This window comes from Falco biarmicus, chromosome 9 (assembly GCF_023638135.1).
Source record: "Falco biarmicus isolate bFalBia1 chromosome 9, bFalBia1.pri, whole genome shotgun sequence".
Taxonomy (NCBI): Eukaryota; Metazoa; Chordata; class Aves; order Falconiformes; family Falconidae; genus Falco; species Falco biarmicus.
The window spans coordinates 26,257,416-26,283,563 of NC_079296.1; the positions used below are offsets into that span (position 1 = coordinate 26,257,416).

General features: G+C 47.3%; 1 protein-coding gene across 4 annotated transcripts in view; it reads right to left on the bottom strand.

Annotated features, from left to right (window-relative positions):
- Positions 1 to 25,137, bottom strand: part of CNNM2 (cyclin and CBS domain divalent metal cation transport mediator 2) — a 125,445-nt gene extending 100,308 nt beyond the window's left edge. For all 4 annotated transcript variants that reach the window (XR_008823919.1, XM_056352027.1, XM_056352026.1 and 1 more), the window contains exon 1: positions 23,372 to 25,137. Coding sequence is in view for 3 of the 4 variants with exons in the window: in XM_056352027.1 (XP_056208002.1) it covers positions 23,372 to 24,947 (1,576 nt within the window). In the remaining variant the exon portion in view is untranslated. The remainder of the gene's footprint in view (positions 1 to 23,371) is intronic.
- Between the last annotated feature and the right edge of the window lie 1,011 nt (positions 25,138 to 26,148).

Below are 26,148 nucleotides of genomic sequence, written 5' to 3' on the forward strand. Positions count from 1 at the left end.
AGCTGGAGAGAGCTCGGGGGGAGGAAGGCAGACAGAAGAGGATGGGGAGCTGGCACTGCTCCCTGACACCCTCTGGGGCTACAAAGCAAGCACCAATTCCCCTGCAATATGGGGTACCCCTAAAAATTTTAAGCCTTGAAACGACTTGGCAGTCCTACCCCACTGGTTATCTGCAAAGAAAAACGTGAGCCGAGAACCACCCTGGGCAGCCGCGGGGTCCTGCCGAGGTAGCTGGGGCAAGCCACCGCCGCAGCCGCCTGGCACAGGGAGCTGGGGCCCAGCCACCCTCAGAAAGCTCCAGCCCATTTTAATTGAATGTCCAGACTAACAGGGAGTCGTATGGGTAAAGAGAGGATACAGCCCAACGCTATGCTGACTTGGCCCTGCTGCTGATGCACCCTTAAGGAGCACCCTGCCACACTCACCTGATTTTCACACTGTGGGACCTTCACCAGATCTCTGCTCTGCCTGAACTCTGTCTGAAGCTCTCAATACCCCAAACTGAAGCAGCCTACCTGGAGTTAAAGCCTGTGACCAACTTAGAGACAGCCTTGGCTGTTACATCTCCTCATTCCAGAATATTTCCATGACATTATTGAGTTATTTCTGCTCCTAACCATGAAAATAAATGTGAGGCTGATCTCATTAAAGTCTCCCAGAGCGTTTGATGCAATTTTAATACATTACCACACTTCTGCCTCTACAGCTCTCTTGGGCTGAAGTGACACAGTTTTCTGACTGCTCTACCCAAAGCAGCCTCTAACACAGGTTGCCATGAGTCAGCTTCTCCCTCTGCACAGCTTGGATAATAAAGGAAGCAAAGCAAGGTGATTTTTTTTTCATGCAGTAATTCTCAACACAGTCTTCTCTGCTTTCTAGTCACTATTTCCTCTGTTGGGGAAATAGGAGCTGCAGGTGCTTTACCCAATAGGTGGCTATGCAAGAGCTGAAACCCTGCTGCTGAACTGCTCTTTGCCAGCTTCTTACAGTGCCCTTCTGCATGCCTTCTCACACCCCCTGCAACTCTCAAAAGCATCACAGTCACTCCCTACCCTTAGGGGGGAAACATGGGACCACAGCAAAGTAAGACTAGCCACACTATTAGCGATTTAAAGGCAACTCTTTGGGGACTAACCCTCTCCACTTTGGTTGAAGTCAAACATGTTGCTGAAAGAACACCACTGCTCTTGGGCATCTGTGTTCAGTCACCTCTGCATTCTGCTTTGAATGCTCCGAAACATGACATGGCAATATTCCACAGCTGTTTCTTAAAAAAAAAAAAACAAACACCAAAAAAACCAATTATAAACACTATTGGGATTTAACTGCTCTGAAAATGCAATTCTCACTTCTCTTGCAAAACATCTAAAGAAAGATCCTATTTTTAAGGTAAAGTAAAGACACTCTACAAGTGATACCTAGACCATCCTGTATCCCAATAGGACTTCAAGGTAAAAATCATACCCAAGGCTAGCATAAAAAATGTAGTTTGGGGATATCAAAGAAAAGTAATTTTTTTATAAATCACTGGAAAATACCATTAGGGAAACAACATTTTTAGGGGATAAAGAAGAGAAAGGAGAAAAAAAAAAAGCTGACTTGCAGGCTAGCTAACAAAGTCACTCACGCAGTGTGAGGTTGGGGGAGGGGGGTAAGCACGTTTACAGAACTAGTTTTTGACAGACTGGAAACATCACAGTGTACGTTTTCTCCTCCAGTTACAAGGAGACAAGTGAGAAATGCTATGCTTTTTCAGTTTACTTGAAGTCATATCTCGCCAGTCAGTGCAGTGCTTGTCACTGTGGGACATTACAGCCCCCTAATTCCATTATGTGGCTTGGCAGTGGCCTGTTCTTCAGTTAAGGCAAGGAGACTCTGCAGTAACAAGGCATTACCTCAATTTCCTTTTCCACAAGGAAAGCGATCAATATTTTATGATGAAAATTCCTGGCTCCTATTCCTATAGCTCTGTGCAGTTATCTTTGCCGCAGTTCACATACTGATGCTGCTTCCGATCCCCAGAGTCCGCGTGAAGGGCAGCTAAGTGTTATCTACGCCACATTTTTCAAAGAATTTGGGATTATTTACTTGGGCTTCCATTCTAATGTCGGAAGCCATAAAGCGTCCAAATTGCCCAGACAGAAAAAAATTCTGGCCCTGAGGAACAGAAACCACATCCTCCAAAAGGGGAGGTAGGGGGTCTCTGTGAGCAAACACTCAGCAGAAAGTCTGAGTTTAGGTAGAACAGTTTTATAGACAGGAGTGCTCCAAACAAAATCCCACCTGTGCAGTAAGCATTACAAGCCATGGAGAAACAGTGGGAAGCCAATGTCCTAGGACAGACTGCAGGTTCCCAGCACAAAAGGGGGTCACAAGTACAATCCCAAACAGCCACAAGAACAACTCCTCTACACGTGAGGATTTCACATTCTGATCTGAAGACCTTCTTGCTCTACAGAAGGAATTGACTATCACAGCTAGAGCAGCTGTGGGCAGGGAGAGAAGAGCCAACTGAACACGTATGTGGAAGAGGAAGCATTTAGCCAATAGATCCCTAGGTATCTGTTAAATATCCCTGAGCCTTGTCTATTGACACAATCACATCCATACTACCAAGCATAAGCAGCGTAGCGCAGTACGTGCCATGCTCTAAGCACAGCGGAGGATGTTTAATCTGCAACTATCCCGAGACTAATACTTTCCTAATGTTGTTTTAGGGCATTGCTTCAAGTCACCTGTGGCTTCTCTACATGTCACTCCAACCTAGAGCTCACAGTCTGAGGGGACATGCAATTTGTATCAGCAAGATCACTCTTTTGCCAGCCAAACTCAAGCCAGATCTCTAGATGAAGAAAACAAACATTACAAAACCTCTGCCCATCTAACTGCATTTACACCAACACAGAGAAATACCATCCCTAATTTCCCACCACCTCAGCCTGACACGAAACCAACCAAGCTTAAAAGGTCACCAGTTACTTGCTCTGCATTTAGAAGGACCTCAAATATCGCACAGAATATTGCTATGCCTTCTCCACACAGCCTGGTAATGCAGTGAATTTTAGCCCTGACAAGATTTCAGAAGGGGATTTGTTGTTTTTGTTGTTTTTTAGACAAAGGTTCTTCAAGCAGAGACCATGCAACCTGAAGAAAATTATGAGACAGAGGGTCCTCAGACTCAAAACACTGTTTGCCCTCACTTTGGAACCAAGTCCTTTTGCTAAATCTCCAAGCTCTTAAAAATTTATTCTTCTACTTAGAATTGTGACAGTGATTTCTCCACAATATTTTTAAATAAAAAATTATGGAAAAGAAATTTTTAACAGTATGAATCAAACAAAGTACTGCTTGCAGTTCTCAGCCTTTTCAGCCAGCTCAAAAAGGTTCAGCATGCTTTTCCTGGAGCCAAACTCCCAAAGCTTTCTCAGGCTTTAGCCTCTTTTCCTACCATGCCCTCCACCTTACCCTTCTGCTGCTTTTCTGCTCAGGAAAATACTCACAAAAATAACCAACGAAATCTCTACATGTTGCAAGCCAGGGCATGAAGTTGTGGTCATCATCAGGCAACTGTTTCCAGAAAAGGAACTGAATTCTTCTATTCTAATTTAAGACCAAACCGCCTGTCTTCTGTCATTGTCCGCTTCTCTCTCCCTGCTCCCCAGAATGCTCCTACAAGGCAGGTCAGGCAGGTCTGTATACAAAACTTTGTGAGCAAGCAGTTTTCTTCAGCAGCACCATGGAGAAAGAGCTGCAAACAAGTCCCATTTTGCAAATCTGGGCTCCCTACTCTTGGTAGGGGGAGAAGCAGACAAGGAGCATCTTCTACAGATCAGGGAAACTGGACCACAGAAACTTAAGTGAGGAGAAGAAGTTGAGCAGAGTTAGACAGAACCCAAGGACTGGAGGGCAAGAGCTCATTAACAGCTCTGATAATGATCCTCAGAGGTGCAGAACAGGAACAACTCATTACTTCCTACCTGCCTTATTCCAAATCTCCCACTCCCAAGGAACAAATTAACTCTCACTTGGAAAGGCAAAAATACCCACAAGGCAGGGAGTGAGCTAGGGGAGGCACAAGCAAGAAAAAAAAAAAAAACCAAAACAGATGGCTGGAGCCAAGTGGCCTACATGAGGTTGAGATGAAGAGAGAAGTTTTAATTTTGCTTCCACGGATTTTAACAGCAGCAAAAGCCAGGGCTTACTCAATTGGGATTCCTAAAAATAGCACTTGCCTAAGTAACCACACAGGACCACATGGGGCTCTATTTTCCTTAACTAGCTTTTGATCTAATGGAATTCTTCAGTTAAGTAAAAGAAGAAACAGGGTCTTTGTGGTGAAAGCACATGACCAGGAGTTAGGAGAACTGGCTTCTCCTACACACTGCTACAGATTTGTCGTTTAGTCTTTCATGCAAAACAATGTGGCTCTTAAAGTACACTTCCACCTCAGACCAAAACCTGTGACTGCATTTAAGAGCAGAAACATCCGTGCCAGCTTTGCTCCTTGCAAACAACCCAGCCGTGCAGCCAGAGCTCAACAGGAGCCACAAGCTCTATCCACGAGCCACACAAGGATCCAAACAATTAGCCTTGTTGCACTCCACACTGTCCTGGCTACACTGGTTGCAACAGGGCTGATTGTTAAGCAAGGCTTTGGTACAACCCTGTGTGTTGCATTTCTCCTTCTGCACTGTGTTGTAACGCTGTCCTCTTGCACTTCACTTGCCTCACATAGGAAGCGAAAATAAACCCTCTTACAGATGTAAGCAGAGTTCATTAAGTACTGGTAAGATGCTTGTCTAACATCCAAAGATGCTCAAATACCACAGCAAACCAACGAAGCTAATGCGCCCAATGCAAGAGAGCGGAGCAGCTCAACAGTTCAGCAAGGCTGGAAAGTGCAAGAGCAGAGCGGAAGCGACACATGCTGGTATTTCAAACAGTCAACAAGCAGTAACCTGGTAAGACCTCTGGGACCTTGACCAGGATAGACAAGCTCTGTCCTGATCGAACTGGCTGCTTTTCTGGGTCTGTAGAACCCTATGCGCTTCCCACACCCAGCAGAGGGCTGCGAAGGACGCCCAGCTGCGATGCTTCCTCCCACCCCAAAAGCTCCCTTCCACCCTCTGCAGCCTCAGCGCGAGCTGCTGCAGCAGCGGCGTCAGGAGATGGGATTCTCCACGAGAGTGGGTTTAAGTGGAAGAAACTGGACAGCAAGACACAAGCGGGAGCGGACTGTAACAGCAAATTAACCCCTTCTCTGGCTGACGGGAAAGTGAGCCAAGCCTAGCATGAAAGGAGGAGACATTTCAGCAGCCACATCGCAGACAAATGACATAACACACCTGACAATACATTTAAACAATGCAAAACATCCTTTCCAATGCCTGCAGCAAGTCAGCTCCTATCCTAAATATCTAACACACTTGGGCCCACAAGCGCTTGCCAAGTTGTCAACATGGCCTTTGATATCAAAAAGCTTTGAAACCCCTGCCTTAAAGGCCAACGCTTGCTTCTCCACCCATATTTGAAATGCAAGATGCCTGAAAGCTATAGAACTATTTTAACACCGAACATGCAGGAGTCTATGCTGCAGAGCGGACACGTTCACTGGGAACTGCAGTTGGAAAACTAACAAGTCCCCTACTGCTACAATAACCGTAGCTGCGTAACGGAAGACGTGCCAGGGATCGCAGGAAGCTCAAGCCTTCCAGCGCTTTCTGCGATCTCCATGTAGAGACCGGACCAAGGAGCACCTTGTTTAAACCAGTGTTAAATGCCAGGATAGCAAGGGATGTGGGGCAGGAAGGATGAAGGGCCATTTTTTCCTTAAAAAAAAAAAAAAAACAAAAAACCCACAACCACTTAAGTTGTACACCAAATTGAGGCCTTACGGGTTTTTTTTATTTTCCTTTGAAGGGAAAGAAAAGTCAGTAAAAAGTAATTTCCCCACATGTCCACAGAAAACCCACACATCCCACTCTGCAACAGCTGGAGGAGGGACGCTTCATGCTTTTTTCACCTAGATGTACTCCATTCTCTGTTTCACTTCTGTTTCTTTTCCAGGGGGTAATGTTGGTGTAATTATGATTTTTCAAAGCCAGAGGACACCTTCTTTGACCCTATGCTTTCTGTTTTCCCACCTTGACTTCACAGCTGCTCATACTACATCCCAGGCTCTTCTTCAGCATGACCCAAGAAGACTCCACAGCACCTGCAATGCCGAGACCACACAGTGTGCCACAATACACTGGCTCCGACCAGGATAGAACTCCAGGATACCAGCCCTCAAATTTACAACCACTGACTGAAGTCATGATTTCACTCCACACGCACCAGAACCACTCACCAACTGCTTAAAATACCCTTCTTCACAGACACATGCAAAACGGTTGCAGCATGTGTTTCAGTAGGAGTCTAGCCTTCCCACTTTGACACAGTAATTTAGGAGCTGTAAGACAAGCATTAAGGCTGGTCTGATCCAGACTTTTACAAGCTTTACATTTCACACTGATGTTATCAGCTAGTAAATCATACACATTGCAAGCAAAGGAATTTTTTTATATGCTTTTCCTATATGCATTCCTCAGACCTGAGTGTTCTGGATACATGAATTGTTTTCTGTCAGTCGTCTTTCCAATTAAGATCTGATCCTTCCTTCCTAATTTTTCCGGTATGTTACGCAAAATGTTAGTCACTGACATGTTCCAACAGGGACAAGAGAAATGATCAGTAGAGATTAAAGCACGCCATGCATCAGCCAACTTCTCAAACAACTGACAAAGGAAACACAAAACATCTTAAAAGGAGAGGCTTACAGAGATGGCAGCTCTCTTACGATGGTTGGTCCCATGAACACAACCATTTCTGCCAGTTGTCAGAAGTGTTTTGTGGTTGCATTTAAAATGGTTGCAATGAAATCCCCAAACACAACAAGAGAGCAGCCCCCAAACACTGTCTCCACATTTTGTTAATTCCAATCAAAGCCAGACCAATTGCTTCCTTTAGGGCCAATCACTAATGTCTACTAAATGGTGCCACAGGAGCTCTATTCCAGGTTACGCAGGGGCAGGATCATCAATAAAACCAACACGAAGACAAAGTCAGTCATGTCCTTATGGATTACTTTGATTAACATTGAGATCCTAGCTGTTCTGCAGTCCTTATGCATAGGCATTTGTCAAGGACTCCAAATCAAGAGCTTGTCTGGTCCTATACATCTTGGTATAGAGTGCTATTTTAAGAGACCGGCACCTATCACACAATTCCAGATGAACAGTAAATGAACCATCCATTCAATCCACAAACAGAGCTAGTGGTAGGTTTTGTTTTTAAATAAAGATGCTACTGATTATACATCAGCAAGAAGTCAAGTTGCAAGGCATTAACTAGTATGCTCTCATCTCATTTTCCCACCAGCAACAGGATTCTCAGATCCAAGTTTTATTGCTCAATAGCCACAGCTTCTGCCAAAAATCACAAGGGAGCGAGGGGGAGGGGATGGCAAATATGAAATGGGACAACAGCTGTCAAGGTAATTTGATAGCAGCGATGGCTTCTTGAACCAGTGGACACTCTTGAGAATGTGAGCCAAGGCCTCCAGGCATCCACAGAAAAGCCAAGTAAGATAAAGAGCTCGGTGAGAGAGCTGATACAGATGTCTGAGACAGAAGAAAGAACAAAGCAAGCCAAGGCAATCTAACTTCTAAGAACTTCAGTTTTCCAAATAGAAGAAAAAATTCAGAGCAAGTGTCCAAATGAACCCTCCCAGCCATGAAGACAAACCATCTTTTGTTTGAAAAATGTTTGCAACTTTCCCAGTACCTTTTCCAAAAACATCTCAAAACTACAACATCCAAACAGAAAAGAGGAGCAAAGAATGAGCTGACAGATTAAAAGATCCAGTCAATAGGTTCAAGTCTAGCTCAGCTTCCACTACAAAGCTGTTACCTGCGTTATGAGGCTCACATAAATTAAACTTAGGACGACAGGTCAATTCCTAATAGATCTATGTCCACAGTCAAAAGTTTCCTTGCTGTGCCCACAACACAAAAAATATCCAAAAGAAATAGCTATCACTGGAAACACTGACAATTTTCATACTTCTAGTTTAACTGCTCCGCTAAATGAACCATCACTTCAGCAATGAGTCATATCCTTTGGTGGAACTGCAAGAAGAAAGCTCATTTGTCTGTGTCTATGTGGCACCTGTTTTAGTAACATTAAATGGATCACTGAGACACCAGAAACACAGGCAAGCACAAACAGCAAGTCAGGAGGGTGTTAGCTGTGACAAGAACAGCAGAGGGAGGTCAGACATGTCACTGATTATTCTCATCAGTAGGTTTTACTCTTTCTACGGTTTTTTTCTTCCTGTTTTTCTATGATAGTGTTCATTTTGTGTATGTTATGCTTTAACCTTCTCTCATACACTGAACGACTCTGTTGTCTCACTTCCCCTCTCTTCCCAGAGCTTCTGGATCCTCCTTGACCACCCCCACACCCAGGCTTGTCTCAGCAATCGCACAGGAGTTCACAATAGCTGGAAGAAAACACCAAAAGAAAAAACAGAAGCAAAGAAATGCTTCTAGCTTTGTTCAGCATTATTGTCAACTGCTACAGATGCACTACATACCAAGAAACTGCCAAGACGCATCTACATGTACATGATGCAGACAATCTGTTTCTTTACACTGAAGTCAGCACTTTGATGGACGCTAATGCAGTCAGTCACTGATGTTAAAAGCAGCTTATTCTGATAGGGAAAATAAGAAACGTGACAATTGGCTTCAAGAATTTAGTATCAAGTTTTAAATCAAACTGCAAACCTAGTTTAACATTCAATTTCTCTAATAGGATCTTCAGGTGCTGTATTCAAGCACCCTCCCTATAGTGAGAAGCCACTGGCTTGTTCAGTTGTGCCTGCAGATCTATCTCCCACAAGCATTGCACCTCCCTTACCTGACCCTGGAGGGATGATCTACCACTATTTTTGTAAGCACTTACTAAAACCCCTTGCCCAATGCAGGAGCTTTTGCCTTAAGCACTGGTCCTGCAGAGTGGACATCAGACCTGGGAAGAGCAGGGTGGCTTCCGCAGGCCTCCTGAGCCTCACACATGCAGATAAGGAGAATTCACAGAATGACTGCCTCGAAGCCAAACAGGTTTAACAACCCTTCACCATCTCTGAGGCAGAAGGCAATTTGCTTGGTATGTCACAGGAAAAAATGTGCACGCGTTGGGGCAAGGGTAATGAGACATCTACCCCATGCGACTTCAAAAGGTTAACAACTCAAAGGTTGCGACACACCCATCTCTTCCTTGCACAGCCTTCAAAGGTTGCCCTGCCTAGTCCTAACATCACTCCCTTCACCTCCCTGTTCCAACACAAAGGGATTAAAAATTAAGGAAAAGTAATTTTCTCTGAAACTAGAAATCTATTTGTGTCACTGTCGGTAGCAACTTTTCCAATGAGATTTCAGAATTCACACTTTACTGGGGAATGCCATTTGCTCACCTCTTCTTTTAGTCAAGGGAAGAAGGATGAACTAGTCCCTATCCACCCCCTCCCTGCACAAGCCTAACCCCCAGGGGAGGGATGAGAAACTGGATCATGCCTTCCCTGTTCCAGTCACATCCATTTTCTGAATGGGTCAAACAGCAAAATTCTCAGCTTCTCCATCCTGTTCCTGTCTCCCATGTCAAAAAAAAAAAAAAAAAACCCACACCAAAAACAATAAAGAACCAGGATGGAGCTAGACAGATCAATATGATCACAACCACAGCAAAACTCTTCATGCTAGCACAACACAGTGGTGCCCTTGATTATGAGTCCAACACTGAACTTCTGCAGTAACAAACACTTTAACCAGACATCAATTATTAAGGGAAGCTTGAAAAGACACGGTGATAATGGTATTAACAGAACACAGGTTCTTTCAGTTCTGTGTCATGGAGGCAAGTGCAGCCTAGACCCTGACGTGCACATGGGCCCAACACAACCACCAGAGCACTGGCAGAATCCAGTCTCTGCCAGTACACTCAGAAAAAGCAGGACAGAGTGCACGGCATCCCAAGGAGGTTGCCTGCACCACCCTAGAGAAGTGTTGGACTATCTAAAGGACAGTTCTTGCACACCTCCTTAACTGTTGACTAATATTAGGCTGGTGGGTGGCAATTTCCCCATATCACATCGTCACACGTGGAATAAGGGGGAAAGCCCAGCTAAGCCATCCTTTTCAACCTAAATTCCACCAGCAGTGAGAACAGACTTGGATCTATGTCACTGCATCCCTCTTACCCAGCTTGCTCAAGACTCCTTTGAAACAGATGGCAGCGAGGAAGACTGTTGTGCTAGCCTCTGGCATAGCCAACCTGTCTATGGTGCAAGAACAGCTTTCTAGCTGCACCAGGAATAGAGCTCGAGACTTCCTGGCTCATGAGGCTGCCAAGGTTTTTAATCATACTTTGGTTAGCAACTTGTCACCAACAAAAAAAAAAAAAAAAAAACACACAACAAAAAAAAGCTGGTACCTGCACATCCCTCAAGACTGGGAATTTACGTAATAACAGGCATGCCACTTAAAGACTTGCCTGCTATGTTTTCACAAAACAGAAAAATCCTTAATCCATAATCAATCCTAAACTGGACATTAAAAGGGTCTGAAAATGAAAGCTAAGCAGCATACGATAAAAGGATAAATGGCACCTCTGACACAGTAAGGAAGAAACAATAGATTAACTCACCCCACCACCACCCCGTGCCAGTAAAAGGTTAGAAAGCACCTGACAATGAACTTTACAGCAGCAGTTTTAGTACTCAAAGCTACGCAGAACAAACCATTAACCACCGAGGCATTCACCTTAACTGTATCTCCACACACTTGTCTAGTGGATGGACTCATCTCATCTGCTGCTACAGTCTCCTATTCTCTCTGATTTTCCTCACCTTCTTCCAAAAAATAGCGTCAGGAAAACTACACACTGATCTCCAGAAAGGAGTGTGAAAATACTAACTAAAGACACTGACAATCAAGGACTTCAGGGCAAGAGAAACAAAATCCAAATCACTGGAAGGGCTATCAGTCTAAAGGAAGTTGCAATCATCATGCAAGGAAGCTATAAGACAAAGATTAAACCAAACTCCTATTACATACCTTAAATTGCAGAAGAAAAGCTGAAATGTACTGGTTCCCACAAAACCAGTCAGTTGATATAGGGGAAGCGAACAAACAGGAATAGGAAAATCAAATCTCCTGTATGCGTTAAAACTCAGTTTTATGAGGTTAAAAAAAAATTATCTGTTCCTATCTGCAAGAACTTTTGCATCCAGTCATATCTTCAGGTTTTTATGTCCCAGACACCCTCAAAGCCACAGAAAACAACTGATAGATGAGAATTCCTTTTGTTAGGTTCATGAGTATTACCACAGCAAGAGTTCTTGCCCCAAGAAACTGCATGCTGCCTCTAGCTGTGGGAGTACACGTTTAATCACAACACACTCATTATCACAACTACTTACTGCAGCACTGGAAAGGATGGTTAAGATAGCCTCGCTTGTTAGAAGAACCTCTTGAGTTTAAAGCACATTGTCCCCTCCTGGAAGAATGTTCATGTTAAAGCTTCCTCTAAAAACCAGCAGGACACTGCCATTTTAATGCATGTCAGAGGAAATAGGTGTAGGGCCAGACTCAGCATAAATGCCACTCAAGTTTCCAAGCCTACCAACTCCCTCATGGCGGCTCTCTGGTCAGCATCCTTCTTTAAGCACTCCTGAAGACACTCAGCTCTTTTTTCCGATCAGGAGGTAGATGCAAGTAGAAAGCAGGATACCTGGATGCAGCCTCTGATACTTACAAGTGTGTTTTCAGCTAGAGGTTAATTGGATAGCAGGAAAAACGGCAAACTACAGAGCATCATCAATAGAAACTTGGGTCGTAAGAGACTTTTTGTTAATTTCTCTACTCTCTGCTTGGATTAAGATTTTCCAGCATAGTTATTAGTTCCAGGATGGCCACATAACTATCTGAAAAAAAGAGCATACTGATCCCTGTGCAAAGCCCAGTAGTTTAAATGCAAAACCATTCAGGGATACAGCTAGACAACTTCCCCCCTTCTGAATATTTTCCTTGGAACTTTCTGATTGGAGTCTGTGCATTGCATGGGGCTGAGAGGGCTATTACTCTTGGAAGCTATAGTCCCAAATTCCTTCCTTTACTGGAAGATGTGAGGTTGATGATTTGCAAAGAAGAAATGTATTAAAGCCTCTTACTACTGCATCATGTTCAAACAGCAGGCAAGCAACAAGTTTAAACCCGGTTTTCAGGCCAGGAATCAGAAATTAAAATCCTCCCAACACTCAAATGTATGCCTGTCTTCCCTCCACCCCACAGCCTTCCCCAGTCTCTCTCATTTAAAAAAAAAAAAAAAAAACAAACACAAAACCAAACAAGAAAAAGGCTTGTTCAAAGATTGCAGCAAAACCTGGAAAATTCAAAACAGCTGTTCTGGAAAGCAAAATACCCCATTCACAGAATAGAGCCGTTAACATCAGAACTCTCCTGGTAGACTTCTCATCCTATGCACAGCAGGTGTGTCCCTGCACAGAGAAGAGGCTGGGATTCCCATCTGCGGTGCATCACACAGTACTGGGAAACCTTGATCTCCACCCTTAACCCCAGGGGCACTGGAGAAAGCAGGAAAAAAGAAAGCTACTGTATTTGCTTGCACAATGGCTGCACACACTACAACCGCACTCACAGGTTCAACCCTGTAACTGCCATCGAGCAATAGATTGCTGTAGTTCTTGGAGACTGCATCCATTACGTAGGTAATTAAGTTTCTTCACTGCCCCAGCTGCCTTCCTCAAGCTCTAACCTCAGGGGATTCCCACGATGGGAAGCTTTGCCCCCCACCAAGACCGCCTACAGGGTGAACTGTGCAACTTCTCCCTTTCCAGGTTCTCCTTGGGAGCCTTCAGACAATACAACACGAGCTGGATTAAACCAGTAAACTACTGGCAAAGCAATTCCACATTAGTGATCATAATCCCCCCCGGCCTTTGTCAACGGAACAGAAAGACCTATAAAACTGTCAGTCCTGATTACAAGAGAGAGGCAGGCTCCATCATATGGAAAGGGAATAAAGCTTTACACCTGTTGTGATCTCCGTAAGAGTCAGAGGAAAACACAAATGTGCTAGTATAGAAGGAACAGAAGCAGGCTTCCCTCTACATGTGATACCAGGAGGTCTCTCATTTGTCTTGCAAGTGAGCACTCAAACTAGGAGCTGATGTTGAGTCTGAAGTACACTGTACAGGATTTTCATTAAAAGAGCGATTTCAATTTCCCCAGGAGAAACCCCATACACATAGTACAAGCAACTCTTCGACACTAAGAAAAAAAAAAAAAGGAAAAAAAAAAAAAAACCAAAACACTCCCTGTGAGCAGTGTGAAGTTCTTGAATTTAGCTGTGGAGTTATCAGTGTTTTCAAGCCGAAACACTGCAAAAGGCTCCAGGCAAACTAGAATATCAACGAGAAGATAAAAGTTACTCCCCATAAGGGCAGGGAACCAGCATGCAACAAAAACCAGATCACACCTGTAGAGCAGCATAAATCCTGTACCACTATAACCATGTAGTCCATACAGCGAGCTACTCACAAGACTGCTGCCCCAGCCTCCAGTGAGGCATTCCTTACTCCTCTGCTGGAGGACAAGCAAAACCTAGGCAGCAAGTCTTCATATAACTGGTGTCCTGAGAGATGCTTCCTCTCCCCTCCCCACACACTACAGCAAGAAACTAAAATACAAGCTTTATCAGTACACACACCTCAGTTACACAGCAGGGGGAAAACCCACACAAATTCACACAGCAAATCACGCTAATTCACCCACCTTGAAGCAAAAGCTTAGCAGTGTCCCTTGGAGTTCAAGTTAGAGCTACTGAATAACTTAATATTCTGTACCGATATTCAGATATTAAATAATAATTCACAATTTAGGCCTACCTTAATGAGTACAAAATTTAACTGAGGCCTCTTGCTGGATACCCTGTAATATTAACTGAGGGCTCCTGTCTGCACTTGCTGTGTACGGGAATTGTAACCGTAAGAGCTGTACTTGCTTCCAGTGGAAAGATGTCCCAGGCTAGATAGGAAGAACTAAGCCTGCAGTTTGCCTAAAACCCACAGCCACACCTACTTTCAATGGCAGATTGTAAGTTTTTATCAAGAACAAGTTCACACCAGCAGATTTTCTTCCAGACAAGCAATTCACAAGAATAAAGGTGGGCAACTGATCATCCCTGTCGTCACAAAACTGTTACATGGAAAGGTGTCCTGCAGGCTCGCTTTGGCCAAGGGCTGCACTTGGAATGCTGCAGTGCAAAGGGCAGGCAGGGCAATCTTCCGAAAGCTGGAGGTGGAGTACTGGAAGGAAACCAGAAATGGCAAGATCCTTCTTAAAATTGTTTGCTGGCAGAGTCAGCATTTTGTTGCCCTCATTACTCACGGACAAGCGGGGAAATAAAGCCTTGTTCACCCCCACAAAGATCAACAGTCACGGATGGCTCTGTCATATCACTGTAAGAGATTATACTACCATAAAAAACTCACTATAAAAACCCCAACTTTCATTCACGCTTGCTGCAGGAGAGAACCTCAAGCAAGTAGGAGCCTGGTCCTGATGGCACAGTTCATCCTGCAGAGCGCAGTGTTACAACAACCCTCTCATCCGAAGAGCGGATCCCCTTCAGGACTGCCGGCAAAAGAATGGTGCAATCCCAACGGAAAGCATTACAAAAAACAAAACTATACAGATCTTTTGTACTGAATGTATGTGCTCATCTTCTGGCCCCAGCTCCTTTGGCTCTTGCTCGGTTAATTAGTAACTGCAGCAGAATTGCGTTAACATGTAACTCTTGAGGCCTCAATAATCATCAGGCTTCAGTTCCCAGATTGACAGGCATCACAGTTACTCTGCCCTTCAAAGTACAGCTCCTTGATGAGAAGGGCTGTTGCTTCATATTTAAACACTGAACTTACTATACCCAACAATTTACAAGCAAAATGCTTCAACACAAAGACAGAAGTCAGTCAGTCCCACTCACACAAGCTTTCTTAGCTTTGAGGTTTCTGTTCAATCTAGGGCCTGGGTATTTTAAGGCAAGTTGGTTACAAGACAAGTTTCTTTACTAGTATTCTTTCACTAGTCCTCTCAAGCAGATATCATCACTAGCAGGTAAAGAACAAGGCTGACTCATGTCTTTTATTCACAAAATAACCACAAACACCCCTGTAAGAATCCTAATTTCCAACATGTCAGCCAACCCAGACAAAGAAACATCTCTTGCATTTACAGGATTTGTCAACACAAGTCATCCTAGACAGACAGCCTATACGACATCCCATAAACACCACAGAAGTATGGCAGATCCTGAAAGTCATTCTTCTCTTCAGTGAAAACTGGCTGCCTACCAAAATTCTGGAAGGCTCCCCGGCAATTTTAACACGAAACAGGAGAACAACGGCTTGAAGGCTCCAAGGGCCCCTACTCATGACTCTCCAGAGTGGAAAGCTACTATAGACAGAGCCCTAAGCAGGGAAGAGAGCACTTTGGAGTAAAGGCAGACAAAAAAGGAAAGAGCTAGTAGAGACAAGTTTGGAAAGAATCAAAGCCTTTTTGTTATTGGGAACCAGGAATAGAGAGATCAGCTGAGCCAGCCACTGTGTTAAGCACATCTAGTACATAAAAACTCCAGTAGCAAGTCAAAAGAACATTCAGTTTCTGTCCAAGCATGATGGATCTCTCTGTCATCTATCCTTCTGATATTGTAACTTCATGTTTCATGCTGGGAGTGTCAAATGGGGACCCAGATCCTCCAAGTCCACTTTGCCAAAGACACAGTACAGTTGCAGTCCCGGAGTCGTAATATTAATGGGGGGTTGGAGGTTTTTTGATTTTAGAAGCAGCTATGGGAAATCTTTTAGTAGTTTTTCGTTTCTTCGCCTAAACTCATAACAACATGTTTTAAAGAATCAGAACTGTATTCCTCCACGTTGTACAAAAAGCCATTTAAACCACTAAGGGGCTTCTTAACTTAACTGATCCAGGCCATCCCTTTCTCTTTTCTGCACCTCTCTCTCTGTAAGAAGACCTACACTGAGGTGATTAGGTTAACTTTCTTCCTTAGTTCCTTAACCAGCTTTAGTTTTCATGCCCTACTCACAGATACTTTGTCTACCATCACACTTAGCCCTAGTTTATTCCCAGCATATCTGCTTCTGCCAGCAAGTGTTGGGCCATACTGATTTCCAGGCCAAGGGAAAAGGTGGATTCCACCAGAAGCAGGTTAATGACAGATTTAGGCATCTCTTTATACAATTACATATTGTTGAAAAGAGAAACAAAACCCCATCACTAGATAGCCCTGAAATGACTCAGTGACCTTGGCAGGAGCCAGGCTGGAAAAACCACCTGATCTGGGACTATTAAGCCATATGCAGTTGGCTGTAGCTCATTAGCACCAAGTATTTGCACTCCTATTTGTAGCTGGTAGGCTGTATTTCAGGACCTTGTCAAATTCACAAGAGTGCCAGGTCATGCTCACCAGGGTATGGTTCAGAGCACCAGAGTACGCTGTGTAAAACCAGAGGGCTAGTTTTACAAACTCTATTAGTGAAATTGGGCAGGACTCAATACTAGAAGTGTAATTGGTCTGCCTAGACTGGCAATTGCACCGCAGCTCTGTAGAGGCGCATAAGCTAATGAAAAAGTGAGCTCTTGTTAAGTATTAATGGAAAAAGCACAGCAGGATGAGATACAGACTCATTCAACACACTGCTCAGCCACTCCTTTCATTCTAGGTCTATCTGATGGTGGCTTAGCAGCTGTAAAACTGACTTATGACTCCTAATATTAAGCATCCATTGCAAAGTATTTAGAAGAGGTGAAGTAGTGAGACTTCATATTCTTCAGGTCTTAATTCCCATGCACTAGAATTGTCCACCTTCCAAGTGGGAAAGACAAAATCTGACACGAATCAACACCAGGAAGACAAGTAGATCTTGTTTACAGTTTAATAGCATTGATGCTCCAAGGTATGTGACCTAGTAACGCCCCCAATATCCCACTCACTATGATTCCTTCAATAAAGGTAGGAGGGGACTGAGGCTCACTCATAACATGTCTGAGGTGTCAGGTGGCTAACTCCCTCAAGTTCCCAGCCAGAATGATATCACAGCCTGCCAAAACAAAACCTACCTTTGGATGGCTTCACACAAAAGTCACAATCAGAAATGCAACCTTTAGATCCATGTCTTTCTGCCTCTAGATACCCCACCGCTGCTGTTTGTCTATGTGCCAGAGCTGACAAAGGTTGGGTCTTGATTAGACACATTCACAGAAAGGCTATTTAATAAAGGGCTATTTAATAAAGACAGTACCTTTAGTTCCAAAACTTCTTGAATCACAGCCAGGTGAGATCAGTGAGCTTCTGTGGAGAACAAGATCAATTTGCTCTTTTCTAGTACTTTCTCTAAGCAGCCACAGCCATTGTCAGACATGTACTACTGCAAAGAACTTGCTGTCATTGTTTTTACACTCTTAGAGTCAACTGAAGTTCACCGAGAAAGTGTTCTGCTCCTCAGAACCTCATGTGGGCAGAGAAATACTGAAACTCAAAAAAATCTCAGCCCTGAAGAATGCTACAAAGGTTAAACTACCTGATTGTTTTCCCGCACTACTGAATTTGCTCAGAAGTTGACATTCTGCCTCTTCTTTCTTCTAAAATTGGCCATGAAATGCTGCTGGCTGCACAGAGTGACCTGAAGTTTACATCTGTGCCTATTACAGATAACCTTTACAGACTCAGAGAAAGCAGATAGGAACATGGTTCACTTGTGGTGGAATTCACTCCCATCAGCTTCAGTGCAAGAATGCATTTGCTACCTTAGCAAACAGTTGAGGGGAGGAAAAGGCAACTTCTCATCTTTGTTGAATGGCAAGAGTTGCTAGAATCGGTTAAAAAGCAACCAAAGAATCACACTCGACGCGTCAGATTCAAACCTCTACTGCTCAAGCCGTTTAATTCACTTACTCCTCTCCCTGTCAGCCACCTGAACCGCACATTTCTTTCTACTCTGAGCAGCAGAATGGAGCCTCCAGCTGGGCTGCTCACCCAGGCTAGGGTGAAGAGGCACTGCTGCTCTCCAGCAGCATCTCTTCTTCTCCTGGTCCCTAAAAAAGCTTCACAGCAGGCAGCCCAGGAAGAACTGGAGCTGTTCTCTGATGCATTCCCCCCGATGCCTCCCCCTCAGCCTACCAGCAGGAGGGCTGCCTGCAGTAACCCACATCCGCTCCTCTCCAGTGGAACGAGCACGCATCCCCCAGGAGCTCTGCAAGGCCAGCAAAGCTCTTGGCAGCACAGTACCTGCGGGTCCTATGCTGTCAGACAGCCAAGAAACAGTTTGTCACAAGGCAATCCCCACCCCCACATGAAATTTTTGTTCAGGGAACAAATCTGCAGGCATATCATGCTAAGTCTTCTGCATCTTGGTGGCAGATTCCCTCCCACCTACCAGTCCCCTACTCTCTTCACACGAAAAAGTCTTCATGCTGGACCTCCTCAACACCTTTCCCTTTATATGAATTTCCCCAAAAGGATCAGAGGAGGTACCTTTTAATAGCCAAGCAGCCTTGAAAACAGTATCGGTTTTCCAAGGAGGAGTTTTACATGTCTTTCATAATCCCAGAAGGGACTTGGGTAGTTTCTTCCAGTTTCTCATAATGCTGCACTCACAGGCTTACACAGAAAAATGGCTCAGGAGACAGGCAACCTGTTCAATAAACTAGAAAGTGAGCATTCAGATCCATTAAGTAAAATTTACTCATAGGAATTCTGGACTCAGATCCAGCAGGATGGGAACCCATAAAACCTGAAAGGGACCAGGAAAGAAGCCACCTGCAAGCCTGGGTTAGAGCTGTACCAGAACGGTAAGTGACCTAACAGAAAAAAAACCCTCAGACCAACAACAGTAATGCAGAACTTGGGATCCCTGGGCTACCAATCACTTCCTGTCCTACCTGCTTCCAAAAAAAGGGTCTATGTGCTCAAAAGACGAGTAAGTCAGTCTAGGTATTCTCTGCTCCCTCAAAAGTAAGGGTTCTGTGTTTCAGGTTGTTAGGGCTTGCTTTACTTTGGAGAAGGAGGAGGAACTAGAAAAGAGATTGACCAAGTTTTTCCTCCAGGTCCTACATCCACACTAAATATAGCCACCAAGCATACATGCTATTAAAAACAGACAATACAAGACCAACAGAGCCTGAAGATCATCAAGTTAAATCTGACAACATTTCTAGAGGGAAAAAAAAAATTAAAAAATTAATATCTATTTTAAGGTCCAGTTGGCAATGGTTTTAATAAGGAATCTAGGAATTTTCTCAAGGTTGCCATGTGATTCAGGAAACAAGAGTTCAGAACTGCTGCACACAGTTACTGTGACTTCTTTGTAACAGGTTATTAACTCTGATCTTTAGTATAACATAATAGTGGAGACAGATATAAGTAAGATCAAAACATATGACTCAAAGTTCCCAGATAAGGAGGACTCCAGTTGAGAAACTGCTGCCCTCCAGAGCCGTCCAGGCCACCAGGAAAGCAGCCATACAATGCCTTGTAGAAAGTGGGCCAACCTTGAAATATTAGTATTACAACATGAGGCTTTTCAAGCTGAATTCTTGTAGCTCTGGCAGGCAGGGAGCTAGAAATAGAATGTTTTGGATTTAGGATCACACATGCAGAGATCTGCCTGTGAAAAACACCAAGAGCAAGTGCCAGAGAGCATTTGAGCAGAGACCTAGGAAAACTGTCAAAAAGGAGAAAAAAAAAAAAAAAAAAAAAAGCAAGGCCACACACTTGTCAACAAGAAAAAGGAGATCAGCAGAGACAGTTCACTAGCTTCTTTCCAAAAATGACTTTGTTGCTCATTTGTTCCCTGCTGCAGCTTAGGAACCGGGACACAGATCAGTCCTGGAACAGCTAACACCTTGCTCCCCTTTACAGCAATCGCCAACATCAGATCAGCTAGGAGTGGACTTGCTTCAAATGAGGTATCTCTTTGCACTGAGCAAAGTCAGCAGGTCATTTCTTAGGCCAGTATAAAGAGAACCTTACACTTTCTTGCATTAAGTTTGAAAGACTGAAATCAAGTAAGCTAAACAGTCCGCTCAACTTGTAGGCAAATGGATTTGACAGCACTGGTAGGGGTTTAAGGTCTGTCGACGGAAACAGAAAATTGCCCCTCTTTCAAAAGCTATGTGTTCATTTGTAGGTAAACTGCTTTTTTAGAAGGGAAACTTTTTTGCAGACTGCTTCAGAAATCATGTTTATTCACACGTAAAGAGATTAGAGCAACAAGGGAGTGGGAATGTGCTACAGCTCTCTCTTAATTTAAGTTTCTTGCCTGGCAGCACAGAAGTGAAACAGATACTTATTTTGCAATTGTGGCCAAAGAACATTAATAACATCACCATCACCAAATCCTCCAGCTGCACAGCCTAAGCATGAGGACAAGTACAGAACTACACATTTCATCTTCCACAACCACGTAAGGACATACATCCTGCGGTGCTTGACTTTTAACCTCCTCCTTGTAAGCCTCCGTTCCGCGTTTAGGTTAAGAACACATCGCTCCTACCCAAAAAAGTGAGCTTCAAAACCCCACCTACCCAGCTAATTACCAAATTTCTTTAAAAAAAAAAAAAAAAAAATGCCCCTCTCCTTAAACCGATTATTCAACTGACAGCATTATCACACGAGCTGCCCATTGCACCAAACTGTGGCAGCAGGGACCTGCTGGGGGGAGTGGGGTGTAAAAAAAAAAAAATTAAAAAAAGATGCACGTGAGTTTTGAAGCAAGCCTACTGTGGCAGAAGTTCAATGTGATGGGAAGGGAATGATTAAAAACTGTAAACTTATTTTCAACACTCTTCTAGAGAGTAACAAGCAGTTTGATTCTCACCCTTAATTTGTACATTCTCATGGGAATTTGGCAAGGTTGCTCTGAAGAAGAAAGTTTGAAGAACTCTTGCAAAAGACACTGCGCTATGCCAGATCAAGCAAGCTATCGGTTATTTACATTCATTTCAAAACACACAAAGGAAGCCATTTATTTCCACCATATCTGCACTTTTTAAAGAGAAACCAGTTTGGACAGAGCTGGTCCTAACACCAGGGCTTGTCCATACAGACCAACCAGCATAGCTGTTCTGGAGTAAACATTTAAGTACGACCAAACTAGCCTGAATTGATTCACAAATACACAGACTATTCCAGGACACAGTGATCTCGGGGAGGAACACGCACGTTGGGAAGTCATCCTAAACTTGTGCTACTGGGACATTTCCTAGTGCAGACAAAGAAGTTCTTTGGGAAGACCAGCGAAAGCAATCTCTGGTCTGCACCTTCTAAGCCACCCCGGAGAATTTTTAAGAAGCCTATTTTAAGCACAAGTTTCAGGAACTATAAGGAGGCATATTTGGCTTAGCCACACTTGCAGGATTAAAATATGCACCTAATTCTCCCAGCTATTAAATAAAAGGATTGCTATGTTACCACGCAGGAGTGCATTTCACCTCTTTCAGACAGGGGAAATAAAGTGACCAACACAGCATTCGTTTCCTCAGACAAGCTGCTACAAACAAAACTAGAAAAAACACAAGCCTTGCTACAGGTTAAGAGCCCCATCATGCTACCTGGAGTTCAAATAAGGGGAGGGGGGAACAATCCTATGCCCACACATGGCACAATCCATCTTGACGGGCCAACAGTTAAGTGACATAATTGAGTTTCCCAGATCTGAGCTGCAGATCCCGCAGTGCAGGAGCCACAGCCAAGGGAGGGGTCTTTCTCGTCTCCCCTTCCACAGCTCCAAACCAAAGCAAGACTTCCCCATCACTACACAGAGGCAGAAAGAAAGAAAGAAAACCACTGCTGCACCGGTCAGTAAAAAGCAGAAGTATGTTCACTTTCTGTCTGTGAAGATGAACTAAAGATGAGGAAACCAACGGGGTAACACTACAAATCCCCAAAACTCAGTTAAGCTGGAAGAAAGAGATCAAATGCCATGCTGTCAAAACCCCATGTGTGGACAACACAGCACCTGAAATGTAAATGGTAATTTAAATTATTCCCTAGAAAGACTGTTCACCTATGAAAAAAAGTTATTTTCAAGGTAACTTTTGTAGCTGATAAAAGACCAACTCAGATATTCCCCATTAGCCTAACTGTGGGGTCAGTGCAGCTGTAAAGATCTCCCCTTTCGGCCAGATCACCTCCCAGGCACTGAGCTGCTCAGCAGTTCTCTGACCAGGTCTCCCCAGGTATGAACAGCTCTGTGGCACTCCAACGGCCTTCCGTTTTCCAGCACAGGAGACCGCACATCAACGCTGTTTGAAATGTCACTTTGTTATTTCTCTGTAAACACTTCCCTGCACAGGCCATACGGCATCATTACTTGGCTTGCAGAGAGGAACAGATTTAAAAAGGAAAACAAAAAAGTTTTTTCTCTTTCTCATAAGCAAAAGCTTCTAACAGGATTTAAGATGCATTTGTCAGGTTAAAACCTCCTACAGTTAAGACGGCGCCAGAAAGCCTCAGTCCCGTTCTGATGCAACTAATACACAGGCTACACAAGAGGGGTAGCTAGGGTCACATCTCTGCCGAGCCTGTGGTGCTGGGGCGGTGGGAAGCCTAGGGAAAAAGACCTGTAAACTCTGAAGCGTAGCACCAACAGGTGCTTTCGAACATACTTTAAGACCCTGAAGCTATTTATGAGTTACAAGACCAAAGCATCAATCAAAATAACTGGAACATGAGCACAGAGCTGAGGTCAGCCGGCTGAGCCTATGAATGGAGCTAAAACGCCTTGTTTATCTCAGCACGTGCGCGCGCACTAAGCCTGAAAGATACCCGAGCAGCCCACCCGCTCTCCTCGCTGTCAGGCCAGCTGAAAAAGCACGGGAGAAGCCACAGCCAAGCAATGGGTGCAGATTCCCGTCAGCGGTTCTCACCATAACGGACAGATGAGTGGAAAAAGCAAGAAAGAAAACAACCTTGCTTGGCACCATGCCCACACACACATCCCAGTGCAGTGGGGAAAAGAGGCCGGGGGCACATACCAGCCGCATATCAGTTTTCTGACCCAGGGAACAGGCGGATCTGGCAGATGCCTAAATACCGGCCGCTCTCTGTCCCGAGCGCGCCTTCCCAAACCCCTCTGCAAGCAGGAACACAAGGGGCCTCTCTGCAGAGCCCCCTCACCTCCAGAGCTGAGAGCTGACCCCCCGCGCCCCCGCCACCAGCACGAGCCCACCTTTCTTGAACTCCTCCAACATGGCGTCGAGCTTGGTGTCGTTGAAGACGAAGTGCAGCGGGTGGTTGTAGAAGCGGGTGATGGTCTTGAGCGGAGTGCAGTCGTCAGGGTCCACAAAAGCCAGGTCCTTAACAAAGAGCAAGTCCACAATGTTGGAGCGGTCACCCTCGAAAACAGGGATGCGGGTATAACCGCTCTCCATGATCTCGGACATAGTGTTGAAGTCGAGCACAGCCTCAGCAGCGATCATGAAGCAGTCTCGGAGGGGGGTCATCACGTCCTCCACAGTCTTGGTGCGCAGCTCCAGGGCTCCCTGGATAATGTTGAGCTCCTCTTTGACCAGATCGTTATAAGGGTCGGTGACCCGCAGCATCTCCAACAACTTCTCACGGTTATAGACCGTGCCGATCTCCTGGCCCAGGACACAGTCCAGCAGTTTGCTGACGGGGTAGGAGGCCGGGAAGGTCATCATCATGAAAAACTTGGTGAGGAAGATGGTGTTGGCGCCCACGGCCAGGCCGTGCCGAGAGCAAATGGCCTGCGGCACGATCTCGCCGAAGATGACGATACCAATGGTGGAGACCACCACGGCCACCAGCCCAGAGCCGGCAATGTCGTCCAGCAGGATGGTAAGCGTGGTGTTGACCAGGACGTTGCCCAGCAGGAGGGAGCAGAGCAGGTAGTTGCCCTGGCGGCGCACGGGCTCGATGCGCTTGGCGTAGTTCTTCTCTTTGTCCGTGCCACAGTTCTGTACGATGCGCAGCTCCATGGGGTCCAGGGCCATGAGGCCCAGGTTGAGGCCGCTGAACATGCCCGAGAGGCAGAGGAGGAGCGAGATGAAGATGACCTGCAGCCAGAAGGGCAGCAGGAACTTCTTCTCCTCGCCCACGATCATCTTAGTGTCCTCGCCGTCGTGGTAGATCCAGGTGGTCTCGCCCCAGGGCGGGGGCCCGACCGGCCCCTCGGCGCCTGCCAGCCCCCCGGCGGCCCCGGGCCCCAGCGCGGCGGCGGCGGGGGCCGAGACGGAGGTGCACAGGTAGTAGGACTTGCTCTTCTCCGTCTTGCGCAGGGGCTTGATCTCGATCTCGATGATGCCCGAGGTGCGGCGGTTAAGCACGATGTGCGGCAGGATGATGATGTCCGAGGTGCGGATGCCGCAGCGCTGCGGGGCTCCGCCGCCCGCCGCCCCGCCGCCGCCCCCGCCGCCGCCGCGCCCCGCCGCCCCCGCCGCCGCCCGCCCGCCCCGCCGCTCGTGCTCCGTGAAGGCGATGCGCGACCAGGTCTCGTTGTTGATGTTCTGCCCGTAGACCCGCAGCTTCACCCGCGTCCGCTCGCTCACCCGCAGCGCGCCCCCCTCCATGAAGGAGACGTCGTCCGTGTCCTCCAGCCGCAGGCCGATGATCACCGTCTCCTCCGCCGCCGCCGCCGAGGGGGGGACGACGGCGGCGGCGGGCGGCGCGGCGGCGGCTGCGGCAGCCGGGGGCCGCCGGCCCAGGCAGCCGCCGAGCAGCAGCAGCAGCAGCACCCGCGCCCCCCGGCCGCCCCCCGCCATGTTCCCACCGGGCAGCGCGGCCATCTTTAGTCAGGGCTCGGCGCCGCCGCGGCCCCGCATCGCCGCGCGGCGCCTGCGGCGTGCCCCGGCTCCCCCGGCGGCGGCGGCGGTGGCGGCGGGCGCGGCGCGGCGGCGGGCGAGGCGGCGGGCACGGCTACCCGCGGGACCCGACAGGCGGCGACTGCCGGGCCGGGCCGAGCCGAGAGCCGCCTCAAGCCGCTGCCCTCCCCGCCCCTCCCCGCACGCCTCGCGGGGGCGGGCCCGGCGCTCCGCGCCGCCAATCGGTGCGCGCCCCCCCGCCAGTGGCGGCCCGGCCCCGCCCTGCCGCCCGCCACCGCCTCCCCAGCGCGGGGGGCGCGTGACTCCGGTGTGTACGCCAGGCGGGCGGGGGCGGGGCCGGCCCTGAGGCCACGGCCAATGGCAGCGGGCCTCGGGGCTGGAGGGGCGGAGACTCGGAGGGGCGCGACCAATGGGGGCGCGGTGCGGCCGGCGGGCCGGGGACGGCGCGTGCGGCGCTCGGCGGGGCGGCCGGCGAGCCTCCGTGCCGGGGGACAGGACGGGACGGGACGAAACGGGACGGGATGGGACGGGGCCGCTGCCGCCCGCCGCCCCTGCCCGGCCCGCTGCACCCGCCGCTGCCCGCGGACCTGCCGCGCCGCCCGCCCCCCGCAGCGGCTCCAGTGCACCGCCCCGCGCCCCCCCTACTGCTACCGCCGCCGCCGCGGTCGGCGGTCGCGCAGCGCCCCCTGGCGTCTCCCCGCGGCGCAGCCAGCTCCGGGCCGCGGGGAGCATCCCCTCGCCCTCCCGCCTGCGCCCTTCCCGCGGCCCCGGGCTCCTTGGGGCTGCCCGTGCTTGGGGCCGCGATCTCGGCACCGGGGCTACTGGCGGCCGCGGGCGACGGCTCTCCCGGCACCGTCCGGCCGTGCCCGCTCCCCGCTCTTCCCCGTGCCGCCGCCGGCGCGGTACGCTGCGGCGGCTAAAGATCCGGCCGTCGCGGCCCGGCCCCAGGGCACCCTCCGCCCCGCGCCCGGCACCTCCTCGGCGCGCTCGTTCCTGCGAGCGAAACGAAGCGTTAAACGTGCGACACGCACGGGCCGCGCGCCGCGCTCCCCTCTCCGCCTCTTGCTCAGCCGCTCGGGGCACCTCCCGCCTCGTCGCATCAGACGAACCCCGCGCAGGGACTTCCAGGAGCGGGGTCGGGACTTTGGAGCTGCCCCCGGGACGC